The 23,069-nt window shown below is 43.3% G+C and overlaps 3 protein-coding genes and 1 long non-coding RNA gene across 4 annotated transcripts; 1 reads left to right on the forward strand and 3 right to left on the reverse strand.

The window, feature by feature from the left end:
* Positions 1–5,427: 5,427 nt before the first annotated feature.
* On the reverse strand, positions 5,428–8,326 carry LOC113018349 (leukocyte elastase inhibitor-like). The gene is made up of 7 exons (XM_026161411.1): positions 8,209–8,326; positions 7,887–8,070; positions 7,025–7,162; positions 6,824–6,941; positions 6,582–6,724; positions 6,281–6,448; positions 5,428–6,147 (listed from the first exon to the last, which is right to left on the reverse strand). The coding sequence occupies exons 2-7, from the start codon at positions 8,052–8,054 to the stop codon at positions 5,737–5,739; spliced, it is 1,146 nt and encodes a 381-aa protein (XP_026017196.1). The 5' UTR covers positions 8,055–8,070; positions 8,209–8,326; the 3' UTR covers positions 5,428–5,736.
* On the reverse strand, positions 6,061–22,146 carry LOC113018352 (leukocyte elastase inhibitor-like). Its single transcript, XM_026161413.1, has 7 exons — positions 22,046–22,146; positions 16,717–16,854; positions 13,971–14,088; positions 13,727–13,869; positions 13,492–13,591; positions 13,189–13,242; positions 6,061–6,093 (listed from the first exon to the last, which is right to left on the reverse strand). The coding sequence occupies exons 1-6, from the start codon at positions 22,103–22,105 to the stop codon at positions 13,208–13,210; spliced, it is 594 nt and encodes a 197-aa protein (XP_026017198.1). The 5' UTR covers positions 22,106–22,146; the 3' UTR covers positions 6,061–6,093; positions 13,189–13,207.
* Positions 9,884–12,361, reverse strand: LOC113018350 (leukocyte elastase inhibitor-like). The gene is made up of 6 exons (XM_026161412.1): positions 12,151–12,361; positions 11,283–11,420; positions 11,082–11,199; positions 10,840–10,982; positions 10,539–10,706; positions 9,884–10,369 (listed from the first exon to the last, which is right to left on the reverse strand). Exons 1-6 carry the CDS (start codon positions 12,316–12,318, stop codon positions 9,959–9,961), a joined length of 1,146 nt encoding a protein of 381 aa, XP_026017197.1. The 5' UTR covers positions 12,319–12,361; the 3' UTR covers positions 9,884–9,958.
* Positions 19,561–19,984, forward strand: LOC113018353 (uncharacterized). The gene is made up of 2 exons (XR_003271775.1): positions 19,561–19,814; positions 19,916–19,984. It is a non-coding gene; the product is annotated as an uncharacterized LOC113018353 (long non-coding RNA).
* Positions 22,147–23,069: the final 923 nt, after the last annotated feature.

Here is a 23,069-nt window from a genome sequence, read left to right on the forward strand (position 1 = left end):
AAAGTATTTACATGTGTCGGCTATTAAATAGTGCAGCTATTTTCTCTGCAGCACAATTACCCATTGCATGGTATGGCCTCAAACACAAAGAGTGAAATGTTACAATTAACCCCATAGTCTGGGTTAGTTGTAACATATCCTGGGGTGAAATGTAACACAATGAAATAAGGGTACTGACAAAATATTAACATGTAACAAATTATGGAATTTCCTGCAACTGAATATTTCATTAATTTTGGTTGGTCTTCCTTGAGTTTGGCCTCATTGGCTCAGTGGGCATTATAACCTACAACTCTTGCACCAATTTTAAACATAACAATGAAGCTGAAAAAATGTAGTTGTTCACCAGCATTGCAATTCCATTTTACTTTTTATCATGGCTTACCTTTGTGTGGTTTGCAAAGTGCTTCAGAAAGATGAGGAAATCTGTTTCTTGCATCCATCCTGATTTATTTCCACTACCAGTACTTCCTACTGGTCCATCTCTGACACAGTGGTCTGCATAATGTATGTGTGGGAACACAAACAGTGGAGGAATTGTGTTGCCAATGGCATTAACCACATATACAAAAGCGACCAGTGAACCTCTCTCTGCTGATGTCGTTGCCCCAACTTGTTCAATATAAGTTAAAGTAATAGTGTGGTAAGTTGTAACATCTGCATTATTGTTACAACTAACCCAGACTGTTGCTGTTACAACTGACCCAGACTCCTATAGCCATGAACTAGCTAACATTACAGCCAACGGCTAAAACATTAGCTCTAAAGACTTACACAGAATATATCCCCATAGACATACAAATAACATAATTTAAGTTTGATGAGTTTAACTGCAAAGCAGATAATGTGATTAGAAATTGAAATAAAGTAGAAAAACTTACTTTTTGGCATACAAATTACTTTTTTTCATGTTAAATTGTCTGTGTTTGACAAAATGTGCTGATTTTTCACATGTGATAGCAGAACTGAATTGGGCATGCACAGGATGAGTCACATCATTTGAAACTTAGCCCTGATTGGAGAAACTGGAAGTGTTACAACTGACCCACGTTACAACTATCCCCGGTCTCCCCTATTGCTCGTACAACATATGCACATACGTACATTCCTCTATAAAATACTCTTGTGTTCTGGCCGGAAATGTTTCCTCATTGCTAACTGCTGTTATTGTTTCTTCGTCTGTTACATCATCCAGGACCTGTATCTCATGATGCCCTCTTGTACCTCTGTTAGCCGGCTAACATCCTTCAAGGCTTTCCTGATTCTGGTATCCAGCTTTCTTCTTCTTCATGATGGGCATTCTTGATCTTCAGGGTGAGTTTGTTTTTCGAGCAATGAATATGTTAAATCTAAAAACAAAAAAACAAACACAAACAAAGAACAACACTAAAATAATTTTTTTTCTTCATTGCTGATAGGAAGCATATTGAAGTGATGGTTATTCTTAAAACTTTTAACTTTAACTGTTACAGATGAAAGTGTCATATATTAAAAAATAACTAAAATCATTCAATAACTGTAAAACAGCCAAAAGTTCTCCTTTCCATGAAAGAACAGCGGCACACACAGCTGCATACAGTGTGGGAGTGATGGAGGTTTTAGAGTGTCAGCAGATGGCGATAGAGAGCTTGTGAGAGGGCCCGGCCTCTCTGTGGAACCGTAATCTTTTTGGCCTCACAGTATTGTGTAGAAGTGAAACTTTTTGCAACCATAAGTAATGCTAACTGCTGCCCATTAAAAGAATGCAGGTTTAAGGACATTGCAGTGCACTGGCTTTTCATTTCAGACCTCTGTATCCATGTCCATATTTTATCATGACTTAGTTCCAGCAAATACTTTATTGCCAGTTTGAGGTAATTAATGTGAGTCCGTTTCTTTCAACGGCAAAAACGACTTTACTTTTTTTTTTTTTTTTTTTTTTACATATTTGTGTCTCCCATGAGGAGTCAACTATTTAGTGCAGTGCCCATTGAAATTGATCATAAGACCAAAGTCATAATTTCCATTTTGTTGAGATGCCCTGCTCTCTCTATCAAAATTCCTCTCCTGATATTGCTGCACCTTTACGTCTCTCAGTGCACATGGATCTATTATCATATACAAACTGATTACCAGTTCTGTCTCTCCTTCATCTGCAGCTGATTCTTCTCATGTCAAGGCTGTATGTATAAAGCTTCTATCAGAATGTTAAAGTGGTGTGCTGTATGTTGCTGTCTACAGCCTGAGGAACATAAAAATAACAGCGGCTCCTTGTTGCTCATTTGGAATGCATAGTCCTTCCTGCTTGACTCATTGGAAAGTTTTCCAGTGTATTATCTAGACTGCACTGAGGATAATTACGGGGGAATAAACACAGAGGCGTTTGCCATTTTCTGGACTTGAACGCAGTCTGAGAGAGAGAAACTTTATTGACAGCCACTGATATATACACATGTACATCACTTGCCAAACACAATGCATGTTATAGGCTGTTTCCATTTTCCTTTATATACTCTGCATTCATTCAAACATTGAGCCTGTGTGTTGGCAATGCTATACAATTATGTGTTTTAATTGAGAGCATATTTGTTTTAAATGAATGTCAACACTGTCATCCCTAAGATGTGATTTTTTAGAGAAAAAAAAAGTTTGGAAATTCTCAGAGTTGTGTATTCTTGTGAACTTGCTTTATGTGGCCTTGGTGTTTCAGGTATTTTCATGCTCGGTTTACCCAAAGCAAATGCAATGGTCAGTCACTCTTTTAGCACCAATTAGTGATCAATTTAAATATGACTGCAATATTTTTCTAGCAAACCCGCACTCAACATAAGTCAGCTCAATACTGGCATCAATAGGCCAGTATGTTAACGAGCTCGCATTTTCAGCCTGGTCATTCCACAAGCTTCCCTTCATCCCACTCAGGTTGCGGCAGCTTCACGTTAATATAGAAGCATTTAGTGAAATGACTGCATTGTCTTACTGAGAGACTTCAACTCTCATGTGGGAAACTACAGTGAGACTTCCAGGGGCATGATTGGGAGGAACCGTCAGGGGCCGGCAGTCTTCCGTGGCCTACCTGCCCGTTGTGTCCATGTGCGCTGTTTTTGTTTGTGTCGTCGAAGCGACCTCTCAACCCAGAAGTGTCCCGGTGCTGGAGGTAGCTGCACCTGAGCTTCAGTCAATGCTGGATCATTGAGTTAACCCTCATCAGTATGGCCGTGATTGATAGTGTTTAGAACCTCGTGTCACGATGGGGTACGCTGGTGTGTTTATGGAGCGGACCTAAAATCAGACGAACAGTAACGAAAAGGGAATGGCTGCAATCACAGCATTGTAAGATGGTGAAAGATGTACCCTTAGGCCCCCTCCTCGATTCAGAGATGGTCTTTCCCTTTTCACCCAAATGGTCTCCTTGACTCCACGCTTAAACCAGCGTTCTTCCCTTTGCAGCCATTCCCCAACTGTCTGTGAATGGTACTCATGGCCATTGATCAGCGGTCCTTGATCAATGAGCTTTGATCAGTGGTTTTTGATCAATGTTCATGAGAATTTTCATACTAATGATCTAGAAACTGACCTCCCAGGCCATTGTTCATTCAGTGGTGCTAGTTTCAGTCATTATGCAAATGTACTGTTTATAAGATTGGGGAAACCTGCAGTCAGCTGAGACTGAGGAAGTCACTTGAAAGAGCGATGAAATGTTTCTCCCACTGAAAACGCTACGTTCAGATGAACAGAATCAACTTTTTGGGATTTACTTACCTGGATGATTGAGCGTGCATCAAGACGTTCCTTTTGATTTGGTTTAATAATATGCTGCAGCAGAGAGAGCACTCTGGTTAAACGCCAAAGGCAGCGCACAAGGCAGCGCCCGTCTGAAGATGGGCGCTGCCTTGTGCGCTGCCTTGTATGCAAAGTGACAAAACATACAGACAAAGACATTCCACAACACTTACACATTGCCACATCACATGGGCCTATACCTTTAGCTTATCCTCCCTGAGAGAGTTATGACCTTGTTTTTTACTTAACCGTCACCTAAAGATTAACTTCCTGAAGCCTCCTCCTTCCATGAGTAAAGGAGAAGGAGTTCCACTATCTGTCTAATCCCCACAACGCCTGGATATCTCTAACTTACTCACAATGACCTAACTGTGTTTGTGTAATAAAGCATAAAACACATATGTGATGCTATCATATATGTATATAACTACATGACACAAAAAGTGATATTACTATTACTAAAGTGAAACATTTGATCATAATAAAATAAAGAAATTTGTATCACACCCACCTCCTCAGTCATGGTGGTTATCATGATTGCCACTGAAATAGTTTATCAGCATTCGGGTTTTTAGGTTTTTCATTTCAAAATTATGTCAATGTGTGTTGTGCAATTTCAGATTTCTGCTGAGGGGGCTCAGGGACTTATTTGCTGGACCTAGATGCCCGAGGCTCTTTCATAACCACGACACTGCTTCAGCGACAGGCAGGATTCATATGTTTGCATCATCCTTGCACACTACTGTGTCACTGTTTCCTGATAGGGAGGTACATTTAGCATTGCTTTCATATCCTCCTGAGAACCAGCTTATTCATTTATTTCCTGTGCAATGGACATTTGTTTTTAGTCTGTCTTTTGACTCATTTGAGATATCTTACTATGTCCTGATCTACTAAATAGAAGCCATCCTGGGCTTCCCATTGATATCTGATGTGTTTGGGTGGGTGACAAAAAAAAGTTCAATGGAAAGATTCTTTTGTACTCGGTTCTGAGGATGATATATCCACATGAGTCATTGTATGGAAGTTCATTCAATCCACCATATTGAGCCTTTTATATTAAAATCCATTGTGTAATCTCTCCTGCTGATTTTCTGCAAAGTGTAACTTCATAAGTCTATACAGGTTTTGCTTTGTGTAGCCACATGTGGAGTTTCTGTGCATGTTAATGATTAAATGCTGCACATCTTTCTTTGCTCACTGTCCATTAAATGTTGTCTGCGTCACCTGCTTGGCTGTCTGAATCCCACATGTCACATGTATTCAGTCTTGGCTGTCACTGTCACTTGTTACTGTCGTTACTGCAGTCCAATCATCTTCTTGCCTGCCTTCTCTGAACCATCAGCCTTTGTGCCGCATGGTTTAAATCTGTGCTCTCCATCATTTTCATGGATTGTATTTGCAGGGCTTCTCCTTCATCTACATAATCTGGACTGGACAGGTGACTAATGATGTCATGTATATCTGTAGTGTGTGCTACAGCCCTGCAGGCCTGAGCACCATTTGAGAAATGTTGATACTGAACAGCGTAAGCAGTGGAGTTAATCAGATATCAGTAAAGTCTGTGATGCTCTGTGTTTAATGTATAACCCCAATTTCAAAAAATGTTGACATACTATGTAAAATGTAAAAAAAAAAAAGTCTGCAATGATTTTCCCACATTTTATTCTCAGCAAAACACAGAAAACACATCAGATGTGTAAACTGAGAAAAACTGATAATTTTGAGTAACGAGCATCATGACTGTCTCAAAAAAGTTGGTACAAAGCGTTTGCCACTGTGTAGCATTCCCTCGTCTTTTAACAATTCTGTAAACATGTGAAAAAAGCAGCTGCTAGATGCTTTTTGTGATATTGTTACTGCTCATTTTTCATTGTGGCTGTAATACCTGCAGTATGCAATTTAGCGTCATCATGGTGTAACATAAAAGGCCTTCTCTGACAAATATGCTGCTGTAATAACTGCTGCTTCTGTCTACTGAGGAGATGAGAATCTGCCAAAGAACAGGATGGACTTGGTCTTATTGTGTCTGATGAAGAAGAGGAAGGGGTGATCTGCTGTGAAGTGTGTGTCCGGTATATAACAACAAGCGCTGATCATAGCACCTGTGGCTGCAGCGGCCTCTGTGCCCTCCTCGTTCACCTCCACAAAGGCCTTGTGGGCCACCGTAGACAGGAAGAGCGCCCCTTCACCGTTCATGCCAGACAGGTCAGCGCTTCCTGCACAGAACACGTTCTTCATACCCAGTTTAGCCAGAGGTTCATTCAGCTCGTAGTCTTCCTCCAGCTTGAACTTTGGCAGGTGAAGGACAACCTCTGAACGGGTGCTCATGTTTTTCCTGTCGGTCCATTCATTCAGCCTCTCCTGTGTTAGCTCCTTCTCCAGCTGGAATACAGTTAATACATTTTGTCATATTTCTTTTGCTCATATTTAAATTCATTTTATACACGAAATCAGAAGCGGTCTGTTAAATGATCAAATTTAATGAAGTAAGTAAGCATGTTTCTAGGCTGTGTACCTTCAGCAGAGGGCCTGAGCCGTCTGAGGACTCCTTAGGCAGCAGAATGAACATGCTGAGCTCCTCACCCACATAGGGCAGCTCCAGGATCTGCAAATCATGGTCAGCAATGTAGTTGTAGGGAAGCTTCTTCCTCTGGTGCATCATCTGGACTGGTACGGTCTCATTCTGACACACAGGAAATCCAGGCGACCAGATCATGTTATCATAAAGCTTCTGATGGTGTTTACCTTAAACATTTTACAGTTTCCTGTATTCAGACTTTGAGTCCAGATTTTGTAACCTTCAGTTAAATTTCTACCTGTTTGATTTTAAAGGGCATCTCTTTGGTGTTTGCCTCTTTAAACGGGTTCTTCCAGTTGCCCTTGAAGTAGACAGCATTGACCAGAGCCAGTCTGGTATCTGCGTCGACTGTTCCTGGCTTCAGAAGGTCTTTTATCTTATCTGAAAGGAAATACAGAAACAACAATATTTCATTATAATCCACAGAGGATGCTAAAATGATTCCCTGCTGTTCAGGCTGTGGAAGATGCACATTCTCACTTTCTGTCTGCTGCTCAACCCAGCTGTTGATCTCTGCTCTGCACGCCTCTGGAGCTCCGATGAAGTCCACAGTCTTCAGGTCTGCCTGGTAGTACTTCTGTGTGGCGTCAAGGAAGTCCTGCAGAGAGCAGACATCTGTTTATTAATCCAGTCTTTGTAATGAAGAACTTTATGAAGAGAATCATTGATGTGGACACTCACTGGGAGGAAGTGGGCAGTGTTTTCTCCATAAAGACGGTTGGCTAGTTTCAGGATGTAGGATGCAGATGGTGAGTTGATGTCAGCGTTCAGTTTCTGGAAGTCTGCATGGACGCCTTCACCTGAGCTGAATGAGAGGGCCTGTGTGGCATTGAAGACAAAGACTGAGCCTGAGCGACCCTAATGTAACAATTTATGGTCCAAAGGTAGAAACTGGACAACTTTATTCTTTCAGCATCAGGTTTAATAATGGTAAATGGCCTGTATTTATATAGCGCTTTACTAGTCCCTAAGGACCCCAAAGCGCTTTACATATCCAGTCATCCACCCATTCACGCACACATTCACACACTGGTGATGGCAAGCTACATTGTAGCCACAGCCACCCTGGGGCGCACTGACAGACACTGGCGCCACCGGGCCCTCTGACCACCACCAGTAGGGTGAAGTGTCTTGCCCAAGGACACAACAACCAAGACTGTCCAAGCCGGGGCTCGAACCGGCAACCTTCCGATTACAAGGCGAACTCCCAACTCTTGAGCCACGATCGCCCCGTAATAACCTTTAACATACTGTCAGTCTCACTGAACATCATGCTCTCAGTAACTATACTGCTTGTGCGTTTTATGGACTTTCATGCCATTTATATAACATTCTAGCTTCATATGTTATTTACATGATGGTATATTGTTAGAACAATGAATTTTTGACGTTATAACGTGATATAGTTCGATTTTTCTTTTGCCTGGGTGGCAGCTCAACGCTTCCGTAACTGCTTTTAAAATACAACGAGGGCTTGAAGTTGCAATCATGCTGGCTGATCAACTGACAGCGCGGTGCAACTAACAAGTGACAGTGAGCTGACCTGAGCCATCTGAGCTGCAGTGTCTCCTTTAGCTCCCAGGTAGACCATGGCCAGGGCTGAGCTGATGCTCAGAGGAGAGACAAAGATGTTTCCAGCAGGGTTTGTCTGGCTCAGAGTGCGGAACAGCTCCAAGGCAAAGGCTGTGTTTGAGCTGCTGACGGCGGACATGGCTGATGTTGTTTTCCTGTAACATGCAAACAACCGTTTAAGCTGCTACAGCATTACCTACTGGAAACACAACAGAAGACTTTATATTAAAGCAACGAGAAAAAGTGACTTTTTCAGGAGAGCGCATACAGACAGAAACCACCGCCCAACTCACGGAAGCTAAGACACCGGACACGGCGCAGCCCGTTTCAGAAACTTGTCAACAGCGACTCGTTTATCTGAACTACAAGCTACTTTATTCCCACACACATAAAACGAAGACAAATCCAGCAGAATACCCGATTTACAGGGTGAGATATTAGTCTAACTGCAGTTCTTTGCTGGGTGTAAATAAAGTTGGAGGATTGAAGAAGGACGATCCTACGGAAGAGGAAAGGGCTTCGGAGCGTGATGTCACGAGAGGGGGCGTGGCCAAGTTTTGGTTTGCAGGTAAACAGAAACAAATGATCCCTGTTGTCTTTGCTTAATGATTGGATTTGGTCCTGACAATCCACATTGCTGGAATCGTATCTTTCAACATGTGTGTGGGTCGATTTGAATGATCCAGATGTAAGTGCAGCCACTCAGCCTCTACTGCAGATGTGTCACAAATTAATCTTGTAGTAAACTATGGCACTTGGCCACAGGTGGCAGTAGTGGACTGACCTCCATTTGAGACTGCTCCAGCTGCTATGTGATAGTCAGTAGATCTGCTACAAATTGCAGATCATATGGAAGTTTTGGAAATAAATCATGAATATTCCTTGCTTAGCATTAAAAGTAAACATTTCTAGCTCTCCCCCACACTCAAAAACAGATGCCAAACCTACTGACACACCTGAGTCACTCACTTTCTTAAATCCACTCACTCTCACTGGCTCTGTTTATTACTAAACTTGTGTCTCCCATGAGGAGTCAACTATTTAGTGCAGTGCCCATTGAAATTGATCATAAGATCAAAGTCATAATTTCCATTTTGTTGAGATGCCCTGCTCTCTGTATCAAAATTCCTCTCCTGATATTGCTGCACCTTTACCTCTCTCAGTGCACATGGATCTATTGTTATATACAAACTGATTACCAGTTCTGTCTCTCCTTTATCTGCAGCTGATTCTTCTCATGTCAAGGCTGTATGTATAAAGCTTCTATCAGAATGTTAAAGTGGTGTGCTGTATGTTGCTGTCTACAGCCTGAGGAACATAAAAATAACAGTGGCTCCACGCTGCTCTCCAACTGTCATTGGCATTATATGCATCTGATCTCAGACTCTATGTTATGGTTCTGGGTCATTTTGAACCAGCGTTCTCAGTTTTCTTGCATTTTTGTATTATATTAAGTTTATTATTTTAAGGATTTATTCTATGGTTCCTAGATTGTTCTGTTTAGTTTATTAGACTCCCCCTTGTGTCTTTGCCCTCTGTATGTCTTCCTTTATTTAATTGTGAGTTCTTGTGCTTTGTTTCCTCTCCCTGTTTTGTTCCATCATGTTTCCCCTGCCTGGCATGTCTGTGCTCTCCCTCATGTTCTCTCTCCCCCTCCAGTCTCTGTCTCGGTGTACTTCCTGTTTTACTTTGATAGTCTCCCGTCAGTGTACATCACGGTGTTTACTCCTGCCCTGTCCCGTTATGGTTATTCGTTGTTAGCTGCCCATTCCATAGATACTAATGCACCATCATACCATCAGAGATGCAGACTCTTGATAATAAGTTGGAGTTTCCTCTTCAGTCTGAAGGACACAGTATCTATGTTCTCTAAATCTGCTAGAACTTGTGCTTTTATACAAGTACCATCTATTTTATTTAAAAAACAATGTAATGAAAAGAGTTCGTAATTAGCAAAACGTCACAATACAAAATTCCATTTACTTTATTTCAAAGATTTATTTTAATTTGAATTGCAACATCATTTTCCTCTGCTGCTTCTGTCTACTCAGGAGATGAGAATCTGCCAAAGAACAGGATGGACTTGGTCTTGTTGTGTCTGATGAAGAAGAGGAAGGGGTGATCTGCTGTGAAGTGTGTGTCCGGTATATAACAAAGTAGCATGATCATAGCACCTGTGGCTGCAGCGGCCTCTGTGCCCTCCTCGTTCACCTCCACAAAGGCCTTGTGGGCCATCGTAGACAGGAAGAGCCCCCCTTCACCGTTCATGCCAGACAGGTCAGCGCTTCCTGCACAGAACACGTTCTTCATACCCAGTTTAGCCAGAGGATCATTCAGCTCGTAGTCTTCCTCCAGCTTGAACTTTGGCAGGTGAAGGACAACTTCTGAATCAACATCCATGTTTTTCCTGTCGGTCCATTCATTCAGCCTCTCCTGTGTTAGCTCCTTCTCCAGCTGGAACACAGTTAATACATTTTGTCATATTTCTTTTGCTCATATTTAAATTCATTTTATCCACGAAATCAGAAGCGGTCTGTTAAATGATCAAATTTAAGTAAACTGAAGTGAAGCAGAAGAGTTTTTGTGTCTTTTCTTTACAGGAAGTTGTTTCTAGGCTGTGTACCTTCAGCAGAGGGCCTGAGCCGTCTGAGGACTCCTTAGGCAGCAGAATGAACATGCTGAGCTCCTCACCCACATAGGGCAGCTCCAGGATCTGCAAATCATGGTCAGCAATGTAGTTGTAGGGAAGCTTCTTCCTCTGGTGCATCATCTGGACTGGTACGGTCTCATTCTGACACACAGGAAATCCAGGCGACCAGATCATGTTATCATAAAGCTTCTGATGGTGTTTACCTTAAACATTTTACAGTTTCCTGTATTCAGACTTTGAGTCCAGATTTTGTAACCTTCAGTTAAATTTCTACCTGTTTGATTTTAAAGGGCATCTCTTTGGTGTTTGCCTCTTTAAACGGGTTCTTCCAGTTGCCCTTGAAGTAGACAGCATTGACCAGAGCCAGTCTGGTATCTGCGTTGACTGTTCCTGGCTTCAGAAGGTCTTTTATCTTATCTGAAAGGAAATACAGAAACAACAATATTTCATTATAATCCACAGAGGATGCTAAAATGATTCCCTGCTGTTCAGGCTGTGGAAGATGCACATTCTCACTTTCTGTCTGCTGCTCGACCCAGCTGTTGATCTCTGCTCTGCAAGCCTCTGGAGCTCCGATGAAGTCCACAGTCTTCAGGTCTGCCTGGTAGTACTTCTGTGTGGCTTCAAGGAAGTCCTGCAGAGAGCAGACATCTGTTTATTAATCCAGTCTTTGTAATGAAGAACTTTATGAAGAGAATCATTGATGTGGACACTCACTGAGAGGAAGTGGGCAGTGTTTTCTCCATAAAGACGGTTGGCTAGTTTCAGGATGTAGGATCCAGATGGTGAGTTGATGTCAGCGTTCAGTTTCTGGAAGTCTGCATGGACGCCTTCACCTGAGCTGAATGAGAGGGCCTGTGTGGCATTGAAGACAAAGACTGAGCCTGAGCGACCCTAATGTAACAATTTATGGTCCAAAGGTAGAAACTGGACAACTTTATTCTTTCAGCATCAGGTTTAATAATGGTAAATGGTCTGTATTTATATAGCGCTTTACTAGTCCCTAAGGACCCCAAAGCGCTTTACATATCCAGTCATCCACCCATTCACGCACACATTCACACACTGGTGATGGCAAGCTACATTGTAGCCACAGCCACCCTGGGGCGCACTGACAGACACTGGCGCCACCGGGCCCTCTGACCACCACCAGTAGGCAACGGGTGAAGTGTCTTGCCCAAGGACACAACAACCAAGACTGTCCAAGCCGGGGCTCGAACCGGCAACCTTCCGATTACAAGGCGAACTCCCAACTCTTGAGCCACGATCGCCCCGTAATAACCTTTAACATACTGTCAGTCTCACTGAACATCATGCTCTCAGTAACTATACTGCTTGTGCGTTTTATGGACTTTCATGCCATTTATATAACATTCTAGCTTCATATGTTATTTACATGATGGTATATTGTTAGAACAATGAATTTTTGACGTTATAACGTGATATAGTTCGATTTTTCTTTTGCCTGGGTGGCAGCTCAACGCTTCCGTAACTGCTTTTAAAATACAACGAGGGCTTGAAGTTGCAATCATGCTGGCTGATCAACTGACAGCGCGGTGCAACTAACAAGTGACAGTGAGCTGACCTGAGCCATCTGAGCTGCAGTGTCTCCTTTAGCTCCCAGGTAGACCATGGCCAGGGCTGAGCTGATGCTCAGAGGAGAGACAAAGATGTTTCCAGCAGGGTTTGCCTGGTTCAGAGTGCGGAACAGCTCCAAGGCAAAGGCTGTGTTTGAGCTGCTGACGGCGGACATGGCTGATGTTGTTTTCCTGCAAACAACCGTTTAAACTGCTACAGCATTACATACTGAAAACATAACAAGAGACTTAAAGCAATGAGAAAAAACCTTACCGGAAGTAACACCAGCACTGCTGGAGAATAAAGAAAATCAAAGGATTCCTATCAGAGTTATCTGTACACCAGTCAGCTTTGCATTTTTTAACAGCCTGAGCTGTTATCACATTAGCTGGTGTCTATGACTCAACCATACTTGACTCGCTGTGTGCGAAAAAAGTCAAAGCAAAATGACAAGACAAAGAAAAGTAAAAATACACTCACACATAAAACAAGGAAAAATCCAGAGGACTACCTGATTTACAAGAGCACAGAACTGTGGTGAGACAGGAGACTGACTGTAGTCCTTCTCTCTGTATAAATAAGGTTGGTGGAAGGAACAAGGGCGGTCCAGTCTTACTGGTTATGGCTCATTTTCCAGAGAACATCATTACTAAATCTCATGGGAAAATCTGAACTGAGAATGCTCAACTCTGATGGGAAATAAAATCCCAGACTGTAAGTTGATGAATCAGAGTGTTCTCTATAATGTGAATCATTATTTCTGACATATGTATGTGTCATCTGGGGAAGAAGGACTTTTCTTACCTAGCTGTTGCATGCCCAGTGCTGCAGCGGCCTCTGTGCCCTCCTCGTTCACCTCCACAAAGGCCTTGTGGGCCATCGTAGACAGGAAGAGCGCCCCTTCACCGTTCATGCCAGACACGTCAGTGCTTCCTGCACAGGACACGTCCTTCATACCCAGTTTAGCCAGAGGATCATTCAGCTCATAGTCTTCCTCCAGCTTGAGCTTTGGCAGGTGAACAAGAACTTCTGAATGAACTTCCATGTTTTTCCTGTCGGTCCATTCATTCAGCCTCTCCTGTGTTAGCTCCTTCTCCAGCTGGAACACAGTTAATACATTTTGTCATATTTCTTTCGCTCATATTTAAATTCATTTTATACATGAAATCAGGAGCGGTCTGTTAAATTCTTAAGTGATCAAATTCAATAAAGTAAACTGAAGTGAAGCAGAAGAGTTTTTGTGTCTTTTCTTTACAGGAAGTTGTTTCTAGGCTGTGTACCTTCAGCAGAGGGTCTGAGCCGTCTGAGGACTCCTTAGGCAGCAGAATGAACATGCTGAGCTCCTCACCCACATAGGGCAGCTCCAGGATCTGCAAATCATGGTCAGCAATGTAGTTGTAGGGAAGCTTCTTCCTCTGGTGCATCATCTGGACTGGTACGGTCTCATTCTGACACACAGGAAATCCAGGCGACCAGATCATGTTATCATAAAGCTTCTGATGGTGTTTACCTTAAACATTTGACACAGTTTCCTGTATTCAGACTTTGTGTCCAGATCTTGTAACCTTCAGTTAAATTTCTACCTGTTTGATTTTAAAGGGCATCTCTTTGGTGTTTGCCCCTTTAAACGGGTTTTTCCAGTTGCCCTTGAAGTAGACAGCATTGACCAGAGCCAGTCTAGTATCTGCGTTGACTGTTCCTGGCTTCAGAAGGTCTTTTATCTTATCTGACAGGAAATACAGAAACACAACAATATTTCATTATAATCCACAGAGGATGCTAAAATGATTCCCTGCTGTTCAGGCTGTGGAAGATGCACAGTCTCACTTTCTGTCTGCTGCTCGACCCAGCTGTTGATCTCTGCTCTGCAAGCCTCTGGAGCTCCGATGAAGTCCACAGTCTTCAGGTCTGCCTGGTAGTACTTCTGTGTGGCTTCAAGGAAGTCCTGCAGCCCTGCTGCGTGCAGCGGGGCTAGGGGAGGGTCTGTGCTGATGGACGTGGGTTACTGACCTGGTAGCCTGTCTGCCCCTGGGTGGGTCCGGGATGGGCGTGGGGGTCTGGGGGCGCTCCGTCTCTGGGCCGGGGCCCTGGCCGGGCCTCGGGGCCTTGGGTCCTGGTTTGTGTTGCCGGGGTTGTGGGCGGGTGGGTGCATGGGGGCCCATCCCTGGCGCAGGGTGCCGCCGGTGTGTCGAGCCGCCTGTGGGGCTCTTTAACCGGTGGGGGAGATTGTCAAACCTTGCAGGAGCTTTCCTCCCCTCAGGAACTCTCTGCAGGAGGGGGAGAAACAGGAGAGGTGGAGGAAGATCTCAGCCTGCGCGTCTATTGTCTCATGTAGTCTGGAAGACGAGTGGATGGTGGGGTGGGTGCAGTTTTCTCTGTGGTGGGGTTGGGTGGACTGTCCCGGGCTCTGTGGGGCCGGGGGGCGCTGCTGCGCTGGGCCCCGGTCTGGATGGGCCTGGGCCCCCTTTCCCTGGCGGGTCGCGGAGTATGGGAGTGCCTACTGGGGTCAGTGGGGGAGCTGACCCCAGGGAGGGGTCACCTGCCCCTCCCTTCCTTTCCTCCCCATCTCCAGCTGCCTCCCTCTTCCCGCTCCACCACAACCACCCACACATGCAGGGCCTTGGAGTAGGGGTATGTCACCAGGGTGCAGAGGAGGCTACCCCCCCCCCCCTCCCCTCTGTCCCCTTCTGGCTGCCTCTGCCTCAATTTTATCCCACAACTTAGACATTCACATTACTCACACTCTCATTACACATACATATAGGATCTTGGGGGTGGGCACGATACACGGACTCCAAATTACCATCAGGGTGTACACTCCACCCCTGGCATCGTTGCCCACCTCTCAATTTTAAATACACGTAGACATTGAGGGCTAGCAGGAGGGACTATGCGCTTACCTGCTGCTCTCTGGCAGGTAGCTCCATGCCCTCCTGGGTTTTAATTGCACCTTAGAACACACATGCATCAACACTACAATGAGCGGGTGGAGGGAGGTTTGGAGTCTTTTCTCACCCCCGTTCTCTGCGGCCTGCTGGGGGGCTAGTAGGAGGAGTTGGCCGTCCGGCTGCGGTCTGGGGTGTGGGGCCTCCCTGCTGCTGCGGAGTCGGGGCGGTCTGCCTCTCCCCACCGCAGGGAAAAGGGTAACACCACCTGGGTCTGGGTGCGGTTCCCCCCTCCAGGGGCAAGAGTACCTAGACCCGGTTTGTAGAGTACGCTTGGGGAGTGTGATCATGTGTACAGCGTCTCTTTATGTCTGTCTCCACGTCGGTTGAGTGTGAAGTGCACATGAGAGCATGAGGGTGGGAATGGATGTTTGTGTCTGTGTGTGCCTGTATGTCTGTGTCTATATGTCAGGTTGGGTATCAGACGCCACCTCTCTGGGGACATCTCGGGCCCTCCAAGGTTTGGAGGCCTATCTCCACCCACCACCACTTCCCCTGCCGGTGGCGGACTCCCTCAGGTGTTGGTGCGTTGGTGGTTCTTTGTATCTGGGGGCGTCCGGGTACACACCGGCTCACTCCTTGGCGGCCACTTATTGGGGCTCGCTCGGGCCACTTCGGAGGTGGGGTGCCCCCGGCCTCTCGGCCTGGGGCTCGGTCACTCAGGCACAGCTGGCTGCCGGCGGAGTTCACGGGCGCGTCACTGCAACTCCCCCTGGCTTCTGCTCCGCGGCTGCTGAGTGAGCCCTCATCTGGGACTCTCCTCAGCTCTTACTGGGACAGTGGCGCGGCTGCCCCTCTGTTGGTCTTCCTTGGTCTCTTGTGTTCTGGGGGCCTCTGGATGTCTGGAGTTTTGATCTCCTCCATACCTGCTTCATACCCTGGAGGACGGGGCTGTGGCTCCCCCACACTCCCTAGCAGATCATTACATGGAGAAACCTTTGGAATGCAAGCATGCTGATCCACACAGGTATGCACACAGGTGTACACACGGGTATTCACAGACGCGGACTACAGCTTTCTTGGCTGCTGCCTCAAAGCACAATGTGCGCTGTCTATCTTGCGTGCTGCACAATATCGTTTATTATTTAGTAACTAAATAATATCTACGGCTAGCTAGTTTATTGTGATGGTGCTTTTTTTTTTCTTATTATGTTGCTCTTTGTTGTTTGCTGTCTCCTCTGTTTTTTTCTCCATACAGGTGACCCAGGAGTTTTTTTTTGTTTGTTTGGTTTTTTTTTTCTCTCTCTTCCCCCCCCTTCTCACCGTCTCTTCTCCCCTTTGGTTTTCTTTCTTTCTCTCCCTCTCTTTCTTTCATTCTTTCTCCCTGTCCTATCCCCCAGTCATGTCTGTCCCGTTTGTAACTGAAAATAAAATAAATTCATAATTATAATAAAGGTCAATCAAATGGACCAATATGGCAAGGCCATGATGATCCACTTGGTAAAATAAATCCGCTTGGCATCTTTCTTGGCCTCAAGACAACAATTCTGATGGCTATAGATCCAAACGGGACACAAAAAAAAAAAAAAAAAAAAAAAGGAAGTCCTGCAGAGAGCAGACATCTGTTTATTAATCCAGTCTTTGTAATGAAGAACTTTATGAAGAGAATCATTGATGTGGACACTCACTGGGAGGAAGTGGGCAGTGTTTTCTCCATAAAGACGGTTGGCTAGTTTCAGGATGTAGGATGCAGATGGTGAGTTGATGTCAGCGTTCAGTTTCTGGCAGTCTGCATGGACGCCTTCACCTGAGCTGAATGAGAGGGCCTGTGTGGCATTGAAGACAAAGACTGAAAGGATGTGACACTGAGCCTGAGCGACCCTAATGTAACAATTTATGGTCCAAAGGTAGAAACTGGACAACTTTAATTTTTCAGAAAAAAAGAAAAGTAAGAACCCCCCCCCCAAAAAAAAAACCCCCAAAAGACCTTGTCCTGTAAGTTATATTCCCTTTGGAAGGTTTACTGTATGATAAGGGTATGATGGTTTTGTACATGTTAAGGTTATGCCTCAGTACTTAGTACCAAATAATTCTACCAACATGGAAAAAATTGTTCATGCATTTGTGTCATCACGTTTAGATTATTGTAATTCCCTGTTTACCAGCTTGGACAAATCATCTCTTTCTCACCTCCAAACTATACAAAATGCAGCGGCCAGGCTACTAACATCTTCTAGCAAGCGTGCTCACATTACTCCTATTTTATATTCCTTACATTGGCTCCCAATTGATTTTAGAATACACTTTAAAATTCTTGTTTTAACACTAAATGCACTAAACGGCCAGGACCCAGATCATTTATCCAAGCTTCTCATAAAATATACTGCTGCTGCTTGTCTCTGCTCACAGACTCAGAGTTTGTTGGTTGTTACCCGTACACGACTGAAGACCAAAGGGGACAGATGCTTTCAGTCTGTGGCACCAAGGCTGTGGAACAGTTTACCACCACAACTACGTTTGGTTGACTCTGTGGAATCCTTTAAAAAGCAGTTAAAAACTTTTCTTTTTAAACAAGCCTTCTGTTGATCAACACTTTTTAAATTTTCATTTACTATTAATCTTTTATATTGTGTATATTGTCTATTTTGTTACTTAACTTTCTGTTTATTTTAATCTTTGTGTACAGCGCTTTGTCTATGAAAAAATAATAATAATAATAATCACACGGCATACCACCAAACAAAAATGACAAAAAAAGGATACTGACAATTTTTCCCCGCGCACCAGGTATAGAAGAATTAGCTCAGTTTGTCCCCAGTATAACTTTTTTGTTGTTTTTTTCTGACCACTACTCATGCTAGGGCCTTCATCCAGGTGAGAAATTTCTCCAGGGCCCAGGTCAGATTGACTACTTTTTCTTTTCTGTTGCTATTGCACACGCTGTATCGTCTAACAGCATGACCATTATGTCATTTCTTCTTCGTTTTCTTAGGCAGTTGGCAACTAATTTAATTAGAGCAGGTAGTTGTACTGCCTGCTAGTGGAAGACAACGTAATTGTTCTGCAAGTTACTCACGCCGGTCGCAGGAACCAGATAATCTTCAACGTAACACTTGATCATCTCTCACGGCACTATGCGCCGGCACAGTGGTTGGGAAACACTGGTCTACAGTGACCCCTTGTGGACACTGAGATATTGCGGTGATGAGTAGATGTGATTGTGACTCTACTAATTATGATATTGCCTGTTTCTGTTTTCAGAAAATCATGCTCATAAGTCACACCTACTGTATATTCCATAACAATAAGTTCAAGTATGGCTGCACCAAATTTGGATTGAGCCCGGAAAGATCTCTGATGTAAACAATTCTTCTGTGGAACTTAGTTAAAGACAGTTAACCCAACTCCTGCGGTCTTTCTGAAAGAAGACTTAGTCCAGACTTGTATACCCAGACTTCATGTATTTCTGTATGTATTAATGCATATAGTCTATAGTGTGGATGGGTCCTTATTCTGGTTACAATCTTAAATAATGGTTTGTTTTCAACACACTAACAATACACTAACATGGGATGAACATGTGGAAGATCTACTTCTTTTGCTACTAAAGCCAGTTTGATATATGTTATTTGCACATCCATAGAGTTAAGGTTCAGAACCACTGCATGTTTTGCAGTGGTTCTTACAGAAAAGCTGCAAGTGTAAAGCATTTGCTTGGCACTGGCAATATATCAGGGTTTAGCACCAAAACATCTTAGTTAACCAAAATAAAAATAGAAACGAGACTTTTGAAATAAAATCTTAAATTAACTGAAATGACATTAGTAATGGAAAACTAACTACATTTTTTTAAAGGAAATATCCTTTAAAAACTGTTACTACAACTTGCCTATTGAGGCTTTGATGGAAGTGTTTATTGAGTGTACAAATAAAATAATATTAGAAGAAGGGAACAAACTTTATCTTAATTCTAAGAAATGTCCTCAGCTTGAATCAGTTAAGTAGAAGATGAATAAAATAAAATATGGGAAAAAAATACCTTTGTTTTTATGCTGCCTACATTGTAGAGTGTGACTTTGTCCCATTCCCTACTCAGAGACAAAGTGGGATGCAGAAAGATGAGGGAACCCTAAAATCGGTCACAGTGGCTCAATGTGGGGAAAAGAATCACAACTCATAACAATTTCTATTGTGAGTTTTAGATTTTCTTAACATACAGGCTGTGATCAGCTGATCTGAGCTACTACTGCTCTGAGGTTTACTGCTCTTTGTGAATTTACACAATTCAACAAGATGTTAGCAGAAGTTGTCCTGATGGATTCCACCCTCTTCACTGGCAGTACACTGTTTATGTTGTCTTTATACTAGACCAGAGGTGGGGACCTCCGGGCTTCAAGGGCAGGTCTCCTGCAGGTTTTAGATGTCACCCGGGGTCAGCACACCTGAATCAAATGATTAGTTCTTTAACTGCCATAAATGTAAATTATGTCAGTTTGTTTAATTTATTGTGTTCATTTATGTTATTTATTTTATTTATTTATTGTTCCTTTTGGGGTAGGAACTAAGGTTCATTCTGTGTTGCACACAGGCTTTTTTAAGTGACGTAAAGGGAAGTAAAAAGCATGTGCAAGAAGCTAAGTTAATAAGTTAACTAAGGCAGAAGAAGGAATAAATAAGCAGTTTAAAGTAAAAGAAAGCTGCAAAGAAGAAGAAATTGGGAATTATTTTTGTTAAGTTTTGTTCCTGAAGCGGACTCATTCCCTCACGGTTACGTGCAGCCAGCGAGGTACGTTAACTGTGTTTGTTTATCGCGTATTTGTTAACTTGGGTTTAAATGTTTATTTGTAATATTTATGTTGGTCATTCTGTACTTTTATGTAATAACAGTTTGACGGTGGATTTTATGGTGTTTCTGAGGAGAAGTGTGACAGAAGAATAAATCCATCTGTGAATGAAGAACCGTGGTGTCGTGTATTAACTGGAGGGAGTGATAAGTTCATTACCTCTGGAGAACTTCAAGACATGTTGAGGAGAGGGCTGGGTTTCAATTATCGATTTATCGATTAAAATCAATTTTAGCTTGAATAATGGATATTAATTCATTAAATATGAATCGATTTTTAAATATAAATATATTTTGCCAGAAATGCCAGAATCTCAGGTTAAATCTTTCATTTCAACAACCACCAAACAGCTGAAACAGCAAATGAGAGCAAATAAACGGATTCCACACAAAGACGTAAACACCAAGCACAGACCCGACGCATCAGAAACTGAGATGTCGGCTTTCTCACCCAACAACACGTACACGGACACGCCGTCAGGGCTGAAAGCCGATGGCTCACAGATTCTGAAGCTGCAGGTTTTGTCACTCTGACCAAAATTCACTGAACCAGCAGCAAAATAAGATCCAAACTGCGCTTCACATTTGATAAACATCGTCATTAATTCCCTCTTACTTTTGCTGTTTTTCTTCCACCACGATAAACTTCACACTTCCTGCACAGCTCTGTCTCTCAGTACTTCAAGAACAGTTTCCCATCTCAAATGTCTGTTTTCCGATTATTTGTTTGCTTGTTACGCTGTCCCCCCCCACAAATGACCTCCGACAAGTAAGCTCCGATTCTTCTTCTTCTTCAGTTACTAAATTCAAGCATCATCAGCTGAGCTTCAAATTCAGGCGATCATGGCTCAAGAGTTGGGAGTTTGCCTTATAATCGGAAGGTTGCCGGTTCGAGCCCCGGCTTGGACAGTCTCAGTTGTTGTGTCCTTGGGCAAGACACTTTACTGCCGCCTACTGGTGGCGCCAGTGTCCGGCAGCCTCGCCTCTGTCAGTGCGCCCCAGGATGGCTGTGGCTACAATGTAGCTTGCCATCACCAATGGGTGGATGACTGGATGTGTAAAGCGCTTTGGGGTCCTTAGGGACTAGTAAAGTGCTATACATTCATCTCTGTTATACTCTGCACCACAGCCATTGTGCACTAGTCAGACATGTCTAACCTGTTTATCCTGCACTAAACTGCAGAGCATTGTAATGTAATGCAGTCTTTAAATAACACAGTTCGTCTACCTCATTTTGATTAGCAGCATGTTTCACAATGTCATCAAAACAAAACAAAACAGCTAGCTGTTTCTTTTCTCCCTCTGTGAAATTCAGCAGCTTGACCTTTAGCTGCAACACACTGTGAGACTTATGCTTGCTCCTTTCCAGTATTGCTAGTTGTTGGGTGTGTAATCAGGCAGCGGAGGGGACGTCTGGGTTCAACACTTTATTTTAGGCTTTACAGCGGAGCTCCATCTTGTTCTCGCTCTCTACTTTCTTCTTCTCCTCTTTCTCTTACCCAGCCTCATTAGCGACACCCCTGGTCTGACAGGGTAACAGCATGTACTAATTTTCCTCCCTTATTATAGAACCTTGTAAACACAACACTAGTGTCAAGGGATTTTTGTTTTTATATAATTTGACCAGCTTCATGAAATGTGCTTTTTCTGTTTACTAAGCAATCTACATGTCTATGTGACTTTTCACCTAAATACTTTTGTGATGAACTTATTCAGCTACTAAACCACTTCCTGTTTTTAAAGATTTTTAGAAATCCCCTGTCAGCTAGCTAGATGGTGAACCACAACTTATGGAGATCTGCATTCATGCCACAGTTGTAGCCAATTAAATAAATAAAAACATAAATAAACAAAAAACACTGACCCATTGACCTCTGGCAAATGAAACACGTTTAATTAAATACCAAAAGGTGAATTTTATTTATTCATAAACTTACTGAGGGTGAGAGATTATGCAGTTTATCTATAGACAGCAGCAATGTGTGTTTTTTATAGAGACAAAAAAACAAATGTTTTTTTTTCTATATGGAAAAACGCAGACGGCCACATCTGACAAGACGTTTTGTGAAAACAGGTCAGACTGACTGCTTTTAAAATGCAACGAGGTCTTGAAGTTGCACAGGCATCATGCTAGGAGATCAACTGATGGCGTGGTGCCTGTGCAGTGAGCTGACCTGAGTAATCTGAGCTGCAGTGTCTCCTTTAGCTCCCAGGTAGCCCTGGCCATGGTCCATCCTTGCTCAGAGGGGAAACAAGGATGTTTCCAGCAGGATCTGTCTGGTTCAGAGTGCCGAACAGCTCCAAGACAAAGGCTGTGTTTGAGCTGCTGACGGCGGACATGGCTGATGGTGTTTTCCTGTAACATGCAAACAACCGTTTAAACTGCTACATCATTACATACCGGAAACACAACAAGAGACTTTAGATTAAAGCATAGAGAAAAAGTGACTTTTTTAGGAGAGCGCATACAGACAGAAACAACCGGAGCTGCCCCACCCACTGAACCTAAGACACCGGACACGGTGCAGCCCGTTTCAGAAACTTGTCAGCAACGACTCTCTGCTCACTTATATGAGACTACAAGCTACTAAAACGAAGACAAATCCAGCGGACTACCTCATTTAAATGTTGAGACACGAGTCTAACTGCAGTCCCTTGTTAGATAGCCAAATCAGCCCAGTACCACTCTGAAGAGCTGCATGATGAAGGTGTGCGACGTCTTGTGTCCAGACAAAACGCAGATTTTGGCAAATGTGAGCCTGATTTAAGAACACAGTTGTGTGAAAGAAGCAAAAACTTCATTGCATACTCTCTTGCTGTGGATGAAAGTACAGACATGATGGACATTGCACAGCTGACCATCTTCATCCGTGGAGTGTAAATATTAGAAACTAAATCGATGCACGGGACAACGACAGGAAAATACTTTTTTTTTTTTTTTTGAAACGTATGTCAAAGTGTAACCGACATGAAACTGCCCTGGGACAACAGATCGAGCTGGTGTTGTGCAGGATGTAGGCAGTGGCGTGTCTAGAAAATTTTTGTTGGGGGGGCCAGGTAGGGGCACAGATTTGGAGAAGGGTGGCAGATTTAATTGGCAGATAATGTTTAAAAAAAAAATTCTACCAACCCTTAACCATAATTCAATAATCCTATAAACCTAATAACCAAATGCACTTTTAACTCTTATTAGAATGA

Source organism: Astatotilapia calliptera, unplaced genomic scaffold (genome assembly GCF_900246225.1).
Source record: "Astatotilapia calliptera unplaced genomic scaffold, fAstCal1.2 U_scaffold_67, whole genome shotgun sequence".
Lineage (NCBI taxonomy): Eukaryota > Metazoa > Chordata > Actinopteri > Cichliformes > Cichlidae > Astatotilapia > Astatotilapia calliptera.